The sequence below is a fragment of the Maniola hyperantus genome, chromosome 15 (genome assembly GCF_902806685.2).
Source record: "Maniola hyperantus chromosome 15, iAphHyp1.2, whole genome shotgun sequence".
In the NCBI taxonomy this organism is placed as follows: domain Eukaryota; kingdom Metazoa; phylum Arthropoda; class Insecta; order Lepidoptera; family Nymphalidae; genus Maniola; species Maniola hyperantus.
In genome coordinates this window covers 8,864,120-8,877,719 of record NC_048550.1, presented here as the reverse complement: position 1 = coordinate 8,877,719, position 13,600 = coordinate 8,864,120, and the positions used below count along the sequence as shown (strand labels likewise).

At 39.9% G+C, this 13,600-nt stretch overlaps 1 protein-coding gene across 5 annotated transcripts in view; it reads left to right on the top strand.

Annotated features, from left to right (window-relative positions):
• The window catches only part of Chro (chromator), a 29,424-nt gene extending 18,143 nt beyond the window's left edge, over positions 1 to 11,281 (top strand). For 4 of the 5 annotated variants that reach the window (XM_069503346.1, XM_034976224.2, XM_069503347.1 and 1 more), the window contains 5 exons: positions 150 to 293; positions 466 to 594; positions 1,240 to 1,341; positions 1,635 to 1,791; positions 2,099 to 11,281. In XM_069503346.1, coding sequence (XP_069359447.1) covers positions 150 to 293; positions 466 to 594; positions 1,240 to 1,341; positions 1,635 to 1,791; positions 2,099 to 2,208 — 642 coding nt within the window. In that variant the 3' untranslated portion in view covers positions 2,209 to 11,281. The remainder of the gene's footprint in view (positions 1 to 149; positions 294 to 465; positions 595 to 1,239; positions 1,342 to 1,634; positions 1,792 to 2,098) is intronic. The other variant, XM_069503345.1, reaches the window with a different exon arrangement.
• Positions 11,282 to 13,600: the final 2,319 nt, after the last annotated feature.

Here is a 13,600-nt window from a genome sequence, read left to right as displayed (position 1 = left end):
CCGTTGGTACCATCTGCATACGGAACCCTAAAAAGTAGAGTTTTATAACCTAAATAGATGCATACAATTCATTCCATCCTATCCAAGTGACCTTGTATATTATGTCCACATTACATTATTGAGGTTTGACCGTACATTCTTACTTCCAGACAGAAGTGAAGGTAGAGGCGAGCGCGGTGAAGCAGCTGCTGGAGAGCGGAGTGGACATGGACGATGGCGAGGAAGTGGGCTTGCAGCTGCACGCGGGACACCCGCCCATCATGATCCGCGGGGAGGATGGCGTGCTGTACCAGGTGAGAGACTGCAGTCTGACGTCTAGATGGACGGAGGTGAAGGTGGAGGCAGCGCGGCGAAGCAGCTGCTCTCTCACAGCAATGTAAAAACTGCAGTCATGATGAGGGAAGAAATGTACCCATATGTACCAATTTCCGTTTGCAATTTCTAACACCATAAAATATGTTGTAGGTCGCTGGTGAAAACGAGGACGGTCAGACGCTGCTCGTGGCAGCGGAGGGAGTGGAGGGGGCGGAAGGCGTGGAGGGGGCTGATGGAGAGAACGACGGCGTTATGTACGTCACGAGAGAAGATGGTCAGGTGAGTTTTATCTTGTAGTCTAGTAGTTTTAACCCACTACGGGAGGTCATTGAGTTTAGCGTTATGTTTGTCGGTTCACCGGCTTCCGCAGTATCTACTCATTCGATTTTGATCAAACAAGATATATGTCATCATCATCGTCATCAACCGATAGACGTCCACAGCTGGACATAATGTAGGGCCACACGCCACGGTCTTGCGCCGCCTGAATCCAGCGGCTCCCTGCGACGATGTCCTTGTCTCAGTGCTTGAAGACCAAAGTCAACTAAAAGTGCATGTTGCCAGTGATGACGTATAGATCCGAGACATGGTCGCTAACTATGGGCCTCAGCCCTCATAAGAAAGCTCAGAGTCACTCAGCGGGCGATGAAGAGAGCTATGCTTAGAGTCTATGTGATAAAATCAGAAATGAGGAGATCTGTAGGAGAGAACTAGAGTAACTGACAAGCTCAACAGGTTGTGAAGCTGAAGTGGCAATGGGCAGGGCACATAGTTCGGAAAACCGATAGACGTTAGGGCCCCAAGGTTGAAAGACCCTGCACGCCGTAGGTGGACGGATGATAAATATTTTATTTTATGATGTTTTTTGAGTTTTGTGATGTGGATTCTAAAAATGAACCTACAATGTGTGTATTTCTTTCGCAGACGTTACTAGTGGCGACTCAAGGCGTGGATGGCACAGTTCAGGGAGTGGAAGGTTCCAGTGAAGGGGAGGGTGTCACGTATGTTACTAGAGAAGACGGACAGGTAATTGTTATTGGCACTTATGAAATTTAAAAGTAATCAAAATATACGAGTAAAAATTACAAGATAAACTGTTTTTTTGAGTGAGATAATGAAGATCAAAGTGCGCTTTTCCGCTCGAAGTTTTTGTTAGAATCCGTTTCATGAACTTTATTTATTTTAATTTATTTACACAACTTTATTGTTAACAAAATTATAGAGAGTAGCACCACTTTATGAAACAGATAATTTTTTATTTTACTTATTCCAACATATTTTGGCAGAACATATTTTATTTAAATGAGTTTTGTTTTTAGGATGTGCTCACGATCGACCCGTCGCAACTGGCGCAGCTGATGCCGGGCGGCGAGGCGGGCGCGCTGCAGCAGGTGGCCGTGCAGGTGGAGGGCGAGCCCGGCGAGGACGCCACGCAGGTCATCGCGCAGCTCGTGCAGGCCGACCTACCCTCGCCCGGTACGTACCGCCTCGCGTATAGGTGACCGACCCAACTGGCGCGCTGCAGCAGGTGGCCGTGCAGGTGGAGGGTCCTCGCCCAGTACGTACCGTCTCCTGTAACAAGGCGCGAGGAGAATTAAGCAGACAATCTCGTGTGATGCGCTTCAATCCTGCGCATACTGCACCTTAAAATATAATAACTTGATTTTTGTGCATTCCTCGTACCAAAAATGGTACATCACTCGCTTTACTTTAACTTTAATAAGCTAGTTAATAATAATTTAATTATTGTAAATTATGTAATATTTCATTATTTATTGCACAGGTGGTACCCGACGTGTGGTGCTGCTTCTACCGGACGGCAGTTTCACGATGACGGAGCTAGACAAAGAACAATATGAGTCAATAACCGAAGCGAGTAAAGCTCAGGAGTGAAGTGTGTTGAATTATTGACTACGTGTTTGTCAAGGTGACACTATCGGGCCGTGCGTGCCCGTCACACGCCACCCCACGCCACGCCATGTGTTAAGCCTACTCAAATTGAAGTAAACTGCACTTTCCGGCGCGAGGTCGCTATTCTAGCGCCTTGCGACCCCAACGGCCTATCGTTTTTCGAACTATGTGCCCTGTTCCTTGCCACTTCAGATTCGCAACCCGCTGAGCTATGTCGGTTATTCTTATTCTCCTACAGGTCTTTTCATTTCTTATTTGATCACGTAGAGAAACTCCAAGCATAGCTCCCTCCATCGCCTGCTGAATAGAGTCATCATCATTATGATCAACCCATCGCCGGCTCACTACAGACCACGGGTCTCCTGTCAGAGTGAGAAGGGGTTTACCCATAGTCTACCACGCTGGCCAAGTGCGGATTGGCAGACTTTACACATCTTTGGGAACATTATGGAGAACTCTCCGGTATGCAGGATTCCTCACGATGTTTTCCTTCACCGTTAAAGTAATTAGTGATATTTTAATTACTTGAAAACGCACATAACTGATACATGCCCGGGATCGAACCCCCGACCTCCGATTAGGAGGTGAACGTCCTAACCACTAGGCTATCACAGCTGAATAGAGTACTTGTACCTAATACATAGCAAACCTGAGAATAGTTTTCACGCGATCCGCCGGAACCTAAGATGATTTTCGACCATACTACAATAATTTGGTTTACGATAGCATAGGGTGGGGTGGCATGTTGCAAATGTGTTTCAAAATCATTAAAATTTAAAATAGACTATGGTAATAGGTCCTGTAAGATTTATAATTAAGTCTTATTTTAAGATATTTTGTTTATAGCTATTGAGGTGAGGTGAGCCTGTATCAGGAAAATACATCAAAGCGAATCTTCAGAAAAGTGTCTTAACTTCTAATCCAAACCCATTCTTACCTTCAAGAAACGCTATTTAATAGTATTTTTTTCGAAAAAGAAATTATCATCCAAATAACTTGTGGTATTCAATTTATATTTCTATGCTAATATTATAAAGTTAGCTCTTAGGTTTGTAAGTTTGTTTGTAGGCTCTGGAACTACTGAACCGATTTTGAAAAGTCTGTCACCAGTAGAAAGCTACATTATTCCTGAGTGACAGGGCTATAATTTATTTTCAAAAGAGATCCCACCAAAAATTGTAAAAAGCGAGCTGTGCGAAGTCGTGGTGGTTCACTACTTCATTTATAGTTTTTTGTTTCGTAATCCTTATTTCTGAGGACAATAATCTTTTTCTATTAATAAAATTACATAAAGGGAGGGGTTTCCTTTGAATAATTGGGTAGGTATTTATAAAAAAAATCTACCTTAAATTATTATTATTAAAATTAATGGGAGATTTCATTTTTATTACGTTTGAGTCCCGTAGATTCATATATAGTTTTGGATTAATTTAGGACACTTTTACTCTGAAGATATTAACTTGAAAGTGAAATAAAATATTTTGTATATATAATTTTACTATAGTATAGATTTTTGACATTATGAACATTTTCATGTCTTTAAAATAAAATCTGAATTAGTTGTCTCTCCTTTATAGTAGGTACTTAAGTTAGTTACAGCTATTTAGTGTTTAACTGTTTAAGCAATTGTTTACAAGACTTTAGGGCCTGTTTCACGGCCTCGAGATATACTTTTAATAGAACCGTTTTCCCCCCGTAGGGTAGAAAACGATTATTTAGGTTTCAGCCGAAGCTTGACCCACATTGAGATTAGCTGTCAAATATCGTACTTATTTGTCTATGGTCAGCCTTCATTAATGTGTCCAACCCCATGAGTATTCGATCATCCTGGTCTGTGACGCGACTTAGTGCCGACTAGGATCACAGATCACTTTCCTTCAGTACCTGTCTCATAATAGCTGTCAAGTTTTTAAGTGTGTGGGTCAAGCTTCGGCTGAAACCTAAATAATCGTTTTCTACCCTACGGGGGGAAAACGGTTCTATTTAGGTGTTCGAGCCTCCGCTTGACCCACATTGAGACGTGTTTATATTCTGACGGCGCTAATCGCGTACTGTGACCAGAATGTATGGTTGTAATGAAATGAAAAACATATAGGAACCCAATTATTCACTATATTATGCAGTTACACAAAATCGGTTTATACAAATCAAATGTTATTATATTGGAGTAAAACTGCTCAATAATGGATTATTCCTAGCCCTATTTACATTCATTGGACTAATCTCTCTAAAGTAATGTTTGAATACTGTATTTTCAGATTTCCAATTTCCCCGCTTCAAGATATCATCTATTGATTCATGCCTGTTATACAAGATGTCAGATGCGACCGCTGCCCGGAAGCTTCCTGATGGGCCATGTATACCGGCTTCCTTCAATAATGTCCGTATCCAGCCTGCTATGACTGTACGAGAGGCATTCTTCACTTTTCCCCTTGTTGTAATAAAAAGATTATATATTTCTTTATGACTCGCTCTTCTTTCACTCGATTTCTCAACTTGAGTACGTACCCACGTGACTAAGTCCAATTTTGGATTGGAAGATTTGATAATCCTCCAACCTGACTGTCGATATTCAGCCCTATCTGTCTTTGAACCAAACTGTGGCCATAAAGTTAACTCAGACCCGTGGTCCACCAGAGAGTTGTTGTCCATCTTTAACAAGGTGAGGTCATGAACCCTGCGACCTGAAGCCAACAGAAGAATAACTGCTAGGTGTCGTGACACTTCGAATAAACTTTCTGTGTTGATGGTATATTCATTTAAATAGTTAATGAGTTTTCCAATTGGCCATATTGCTGGCATTCCCACACTGGGATGTATTAGTTGAATTCCTTTTAATATGTGTTTTATGACTGGGTGGTTATTCATGAGCTCAGCCTTTTCTGGATTAGCGAAATTCACCACCACAGATTTGTGTAGCAATATCGTTTTAGGAGCGAGTTTAATCTCGTTGTGTAAATAGCCCAGGTACTGTGCTAATTGTGTTACTGATGGGTTACGAGGTGAATACCTTTCCCGTGTGCACCATTGCAGCCATCTATCCCACGCGTGTTTGTAGGTTTTTTGTGTAGACCTGCGCCATGACGCTTCTAGTAATTTGATATTATTTTGGGGCCATCCCCTTAAGAGATTGGACCACTCCGTATTTTCCATACCTGCAATTGTAAGGACTCTACTGCTGGGGGTGGCCTCCCCGTCCGGAGATCTATTAAGTGGTTCTCTAAATTGTGAATTGTCATTGGGGCTAACTCTGCCCTCTGTTTCAACATTGGCTGCCAAAAAGTTCTTTCCCAGTTGGGTGCAATGAGCAGATAACTTCCCGTGCAATTGTCTAGGTGATGTAAAACTCTGGGTATCAGTCCCGGAGGAGGAAAGACATATGCTAGCTTGAAGTGCCATGTCCTTGTGAAAGCATCTATGAATAGGGCTTCCTGATCCCGAGCGTCTTCTGACACATATGCATTCACCACTGCAGATTCCTTTGAGGCAAACAAATCTACCTGCGGTTGACCGAATCTCTGGAATATTACTTGTATTATCTCCCTGTTCAGGTGCCACTCTGGCAATTGACTGCAACGAGACAGACTGTCTGCGATTCCATTGTATCGACCTGGGAGATACCGAGCCAAGAGATGTATGTTGAATTTTCTCAGTAGTTCGAATATTGCAAATGTCATTTTTAAGAGTCTGATTGATTTTGTTCCCCCCTGCTTTGTCAAGTAAGCAACGACTGTTTTGTTGTCTGTTTGTAACATTACTGATTCCCCTTTCAACTTGGACCCCTGTAACCTGAGAATCTCGTATACCGCCCAGAGTTCCTTTTGATTGCTGTGCCAAAATTTCTGGATAGGGTCCCATAAGCCGTTTAGATGAAGGGAATTCACCAATGCCCCCCATCCTACGTCTGCTGCATCTGTTATCATGAAGACCGTTGGGCTCTTCATGACTATTGGGGATTGATCTCGAGCATGGTCTAGCCACCACTGTAACTCTTTGGTAACGTCCCTTGGAATAACATATTTTTGGTATGGTTTGTTCTCTGGTAATCGATTCGCATTTATTTGAATGAGTCTTGAATGCAATCTCCCCCTTGGTACCGTAAATGCTGCGAAATTCAGTCTTCCTAGTAACATTTTTGCCGTTTTCCAGCACCAAATTTTCTTTTTTAGTATGATGTTGATTATTCTCATCAGTTCTCTTGATTTCTCCTCCGGGAGTTCTTTTATGTTGTTTTTGGTGTCCCACTGGACGCCTAGAAAGATAAGCTGTGTGCTTGGAATTGTTCTTGATTTTTGGTAGTTGATGCACCAGCCCAACCTCTCCAATAAGTCTATAAGGAATTTTGCATGTCTCTGTAGTACATGAGCATCTTGATGTACAACCAAGAAGTCGTCGAGATACACGATTATCCTTAGTCCCTGTTCCCTGCAATAATGGGCCAACCAATTAGTGATTTTTGCAAATGCATTGGGCGCCGAAGCTAATCCAAATGGGAGACATGTCATCTGATAGAAGTACCCCTTATAAGAAAGGCTAAGGAATCTTTGATGTGCTTTCACAATAGGAATGTGAAAATATGCTTGAGATAAATCGATTTTGATCATATGATCATTCGGTTTCAAAAAGGAAGGCACCCTATATATATTTACTATATGAAACTTATGTGGCTTTAAATAATCATTTAATTGTTTCAAATTAAAAATAGCTCTGTATGAGCCATCCCCTTTGTTTCTAGTGAACATCTGGGATAAAAATCCAGTTTTGTCTGAGTTTCTTGCTATAGCACCACATTCTTTCATTTGAGCAATGCACTCATCCATCTTAAGAGAAGGCTTAGTGAGATAGCGTAAGGAATTTAATTTAGATAATCTCACTAAAGGTGGTTTTTTATAGAAAGGGATCCTATAGCCTGATAAAATAGATATAACCGGATCCGGGGCTCCTATTGCCCTCCATTCATCCATCCTCTTAATTACTTGACCTGCAAAGAACTTACTGTTTTGCCCTTTTGTTTGGTGTTGTCTAAAGGGCTTTTTATTTGCTGAGAAGTCATGTTTTCGTGTGGTCGGTAGTCGTGTGGTCGGTGGCCGCATCGTTGGTGGCCGCGTTGACTGAGAAGTTCTGCCTTTGTAATGGTAACTCCTTTTTGTTTGTAGAGCAGGTTTTTGGGTACGAGGTTTTTTGTCAAGAAAAAACTTGAAAAGCCCTCCTTGTTCCTTTATAACTTCCGATAATTTTGCTTCTGCAAATAGATGTGACTCCGATGGGGGTATACTTTGGAGGATTTCGTTTAGCTGTTTATTACGACCTTTATATATCGCTCTTCGATGTTGGATTGTCTCTGCACGTCTACCACACACATATTGTAGTAATGAGTCTGATGTCTTTCTAAATGTGGAGTCCGGATTTAAGAAATATTTACTGATAAATCCCTTGATATCTGGTGAACTTTGATCATAAATTTCTTGAAAGTACTTTCTCTGTTTTAGGAGTCCATGTGATATTGCTCCCAAACATAAATCCATTCTCTCCAAGGTGGCAACTTGCTGCCATGGAGGGGTCACATTAGCAAGTATACTATTTATTTTCAAATTAGAGAACACAGGCGATGCCTGAAATTGTTTCTGGACATCCCCATATTTAATGTTTGCCCATCCTGGAGAGTCTAATCGTTGACATTGTTTTCCTTGTTTTGCCAGCAGGGGATCAGCTGCAGTAATTTTTGGTTCTGTCTCCGAAGTTGTTGGGTCAAAGTTAAACAGCTGAAGGTCCCCATCATTTAAAATAACTGCCTCCTGAAATGTAGGAGCCTGCCACGGTACAGATTCCCCACTCTGCGTTTCAGCATTACTCTGAGTATTTGCTTCCTCTTGGGTACTTGTAACTGATTCAAATGATTCATTAAGTCCAGTGTCAATAGGCTGTGTAGATATTTGGTCTTTTAACTCATTTAGACTTGCACATTGCTTGGCCGACATATCTACTAGTTGACTAAACATTTCATTCTGTTTCTGAATCATCAGAATTAATTGATCTTCTCTTTTGGTCCTTTTTTCAGGAGAACAATCCAATCTCTCCTCGCTCCAAGGTCTGCGTCTATCAAGACTTGAGGGGGGAGTCATTCCCCCTTCTTTCTCTTTTAAAATTTTTTGAGCGTCATTGCGCGAAATGAACGCTTGTTTTAGGTTATGTACCGTATCCATAAATTTTAAATAAAATTCACCTTTGTGCTTCTTTTCCATTAGAGCGTGCGGGGCGTAGATTAAAGCGCGCCCTAATGGCCAACGAATTAGCTTTCGCTTGATATATTTAAACTTCCGTTCGCTAATAGAAGTAGCATTAATATCGAAACATTGTATTAATTTTACTGTGGGAATTGCAAAACGAAGTCTGCATTCTGTATCTGCTGATAACCCCTCCCCAAACAGTTCGGTATAGGATAAGTTTTCCACCTCCCACGTGCGCCATCCATCTGGGTAATGGTCATCCAGCACTGTAGTCAGATTTCTAAAGACTTGTGCGTCTTCCTCTGGAGGAATCCACTTCAATATATCGTCAAAAGTCAAGGCCATTGGGGCAGCGATGCAGCAACAATAATGTCTGCAAACAAACGGCTAGCTTTAGAACACCTTTAATGCAATTTGCAAGTTGCAACATGTACACACCGAGTACTAGAACGTATTCACTACTTAGTGCGTGAAACGTCAAACTAGCCAAGTTATTACTTTACTCTATATAGACATTCAACGCTATGGTTACGATTCCATCCAAGTGCGCAGAGCGCTATCAATGTAAGCAATCCGACCAAAGATTACCCATATATTCATATAATCCGACGATCTAGGTGATCGGCTATGAATCTAAGTCAGAGCCACAGAGGCCAGTAAAACAAGAAAAATTAAGATGCTGTTTGAATAGGCAGGCGACAGTCGGCTGTGCAGGCGTCAGTCGGCTGTGTAGACGTCCCAGACGTCAATCGACTCACGCCTTCGGTCGGCTGCTGTGTCGCCTGTGCAGGCGTCAAGTCGTCAACAGACTTCAGCCCTCAGTCGGACAGGCGCAGCCGACGCGTCGGTCGGCTACGCAGCCGTCAGTCGGCTGAGCAGCCTCCAAAGCAATACATGGCTCGTATTATGTACGTTGCTGAAGTAATAATCAGACAACTCACATGTTAAACAGTATAGCGAAACTATGACTGTTTACAACTCAGCCGTCTTGCGAGCGGGCTGTTATCAGTATGAGCCTTATATAATAATATTAAGTATATTTCACTCTTCAATACTTCTACTCTGCACGATGTTTGAAAGCGTACTGAAGGAAAGTGATCTGTGATCCTAGTCGGCACTAAGTCGCGTCACAGACCAGGATGATCGAATACTCATGGGGTTGGACACATTAATGAAGGCTGACCATAGACAAATAAGTACGATATTTGACAGCTAATCTCAATGTGGGTCAAGCGGAGGCTCGAACACCTAAATGGATCAATTTGACATTTTGAGAGTTAAAGTTGTGAAACAGGCCCTTACAATGGGGAGGATGACTATGCCAAAAGAAAATTATTTCTTAGTAATTATTAAATAGATGGTCTGGATGGACATTAGCTGCTAACCATTTTAAATTCTCGATTTAACTTTTTAAACAATACGTCAAATTACGTCAACCGTTTATGACGTCACATCTGTGTTTTTCATACAAGCTCCTTAAGTAAGCGAGTGTTCTGACGTTTGATAAAAAGTCGCTGATTTGACTAGTATAGTTATCATCCCTATTTCCTTCACGTTCTCTTGGTACCTTCTATCCACAAGTATTCAATTTGAATATCGGTACAAAATTGATATCATTGCAGGTGTAGCTTAAATTGAAACTTTTCTTTTTTATTTATGTCTACATAAAGACGTATGTATATTGCGGTTGAACGTACTATGTACATTGTTGTAAGTACAATTGGAGCTTAATCAGTAGAGCTTTTTACGCAGCTCATGGCAATATAGTCCAAGTGGCCCTTTACACATTCGCAGAGTGTTTTGGAGGATCTGTACGAATTTTATTGCAGAACCCTGTCATTATATTATTAACTTTAGGAAATCAGATAACTTGCATGTAACAAAGTTGTGATATTGTGACTAATTCTATTCCTTTCGGCCCGTTATGACCATTTCCCGGTATGTTCATTCCCCATTTGACCAAATCCTGGTATGGTCACTTCTTGATGTATGAGCACTTCCCTTTATGACTATCACCCGGTATGGCCACTTCTAGGTATTGCTACTTAAATTTTTACATCGACAAAATTCATGAGGAATAATTCAAATAACATTTTGATTTTTTTTTGTTGATAACTGTACGCAACTTAAAACATAAAAGTAAAATAAAGTAATAAATAAAAATAATTCCTTTACATTCACTAATCATGCAAGTATTGTGTTTTTGTTAGTTACAAAAAATAATATTGTCTTAAAATAATATTCTTCATAATAAATATGGAACTGATCTATATAAAGCAAAAAAAAAACGGTCAAGTGCGAGTGTGACTCGCACACGAACGGTTTTGTTAATTCGTTATCTTTTTTTTATTATTTGTTGTTATAAGCCCATGGACTTACAAATACACCCATCAATAGAAATATACACTGTGAAAAATTCAACTCTATCTATTACAGTTCATGCGATACAATACAGCCTGCTGACAGACAGACAGACGAAATGGACAGCGGAGGCCGGTTGGCACCTCTCTAATTAATAACTCTTGTTCTAAAGCTGCTTTAAAATAGTGTAGGTAAGTAATTGTATCGATAAATGGTCGAATCGTATCGGGAAATGGTCATCACTAACCGAAAGGATTCTATTGTGCACAATCTCAACTAACATGACAGGTAGAAATATATTGCTATTTCTTTCATAATGCTCTCTGCGGAAAAGGATAGCACTTATATCTTAATACACATTCGTTCCAACGCTAATTAATTTCATTATTTATGTACATAATATACTCCATGAAACATTGTACATACAAACATTTTTTTAATAAAATATAAAAATTTGTTTACTACTGCCACTTTATTTTTATTTGTCCTTTTTGACCACCTGATAAATGCAAAACGTAACCGTATCACACGAGTAGATATCCCTGCCGTATAGTGATTAGATCGTAGCTCGTAGACGTGGGCACACTGCGGCAAGAAATGTATATGCTACCTACCGGAAATGTATATAATTCAGTGATTCTAGTCATTGTATGAAATACCGGGCTTGTTTTGGCAAAGTATAAAATATGCAATCTATCGTTGGCCATTTCATACATTGAAATGGCCAACTTCGTTGGCGTGGATGTAGGTTTTCAAAAGCCTCTCAAAAAACTCTGATTTTCCGGTATAAAGGAGGCCGGTTTCACTCTCCAGTCTCTAACTATATCCATGCAATAACGAACATACAACAAAAACATACAATCGAATTGAGAACCTCGTCCTTTTTTTCAGTTGGCTAAAAATATGCCGGTTAAACACCCTAATGTTTACAAAGCTTTACACTGATCGCGAGCAATTTACTTTTATCCATTGAGCAGTTCCGTTCTCCATCTCCGAAGATATTCATCAGATCTTTACCAAATTGAAATGGGACTACCTCTGAACTCTGAAGTATGTCCTACAAAACAAAAAAGAACCATTAAAATCGGTTCATAATTGACGGAGAAATCACGTAACAAACAAACGACGGACGACGGTGACGGCCTCTACGACGGGCATGACCTGCCCACTGCCACTTCAGACTCAGAGTTCAGAGTTCAGCTTGCTTTTTTAACTGACTTTCAAAAAAGGAAGAGTTGTGTTTTTCTACCTATGTACCTAGTATTCTCCGATTTCCGTATTTTTTAATCTATAGAGAAACTTTGCGAGTCCCATAAAAAAATTTGCATTCCAACTCTTCAATCCTGATGCTGTAGGGACCACCAAAACTGATGGCATTTTGAAACTGTTGGTTATAAAATTGATATTGGAGGTACCTACCAAGTAAAGACTTCACTTGACGAGACTCGAGGACTCACGCCTTGATGCTGTGAGAAATTGCATTCCTAAATCGTGGTGATTACACGGGATTTTTAAAGAATCATGCGATGAGAAACATCCTCTCAACATCCTACTCTGTGATGAGAAAAGTGCGTCTTGCACTGACGCACTGACTGAGTGCATCACGAGTGCAGCTTGACACTGATGGCCGGATCAAGCCGCTTGACGGGCGCACCAAGTGTGCTTTAAGCATCTTAATCTACGTGCTTGACCTTGTCGGAAGCTCTTTAAACTCGCCGAGCTCTGCTGGAGTAAAACAATTTCCTTTTAGAATTTGGTTAAAAAATTGAAACTACAAAAATTATACCCGTTGTCAGGCTGAAAAGGCTAGAATCCAGAGCCGAGAGCCTTGAAAAAATCCTAGGGCTGTCTAATGTCAGTGTCAAAAAGTTACTTTCAAAAATTCTAAATTCAAATTGATCTTTTTTTTGAATTTTGAACACAAACTTAGTTTTACTTTTATGTGGTTTTAGGGTTTTAGCTGCAGCCTGCAGTAGAATATAAATGGCTTATGGAAAATTCATTACAAATAAGTGTGTGAAAACAAAAGCAAATGAAGAAGAATTTATGAAAATTATAAACTCGAGGTGAATAATTGGAGGTTCAAGATTTATTTTTCTTGTTTTATTGAAAATTATTCATGGCCGAAACGAAAGTTGCTTGCGAATTTTATTTTAGAGATGCTGAACAAAATCGTAAGATACTCTTCGATAAAGCAATAACATGTGCAAAGTATGGAAAAGTGTTATACATTTTACCAGAAGAATGGAACGAACTACCACAGCTATCTCAGGATTTAAATCAAGTAGATAGACATTACATGAAAATGATAAATTTTCTATATGCCAATAACTTACAAACACTTATCGAAGGTGTGGCAACATTACCAGATTGGCAAACTATTCCATCAACAATTATTTTGGATGATTTAAGCGCATATTGTAGTGATAATTTTCAAAATGCTTGTGGTGTTACAGCTCTCCTCATTGATACAGCTCATGGATGCTCAAGAAATTTAAAAACTACTAGTAGGGTATACATTTCGGTGAAACAAAATGGGTTTAGCGAACATAATTGTAAGACTTTACAGGAATTGTATAAGATTTCTGATTTTGGATAAAATTTATGAAGGTCTGTTACAATAACTTATAATTATTAAGAAGTTATTGCAGTATATATTAAATAATTTATACCCATAAAAATATTTTATTTTTTCTAATTAGCATATTACTAATTAACATTATATTAAGTACAAAAGTTATTAAAATAATAAATGAAAAGCAAAATTTGTTTATACAATTTTTAAT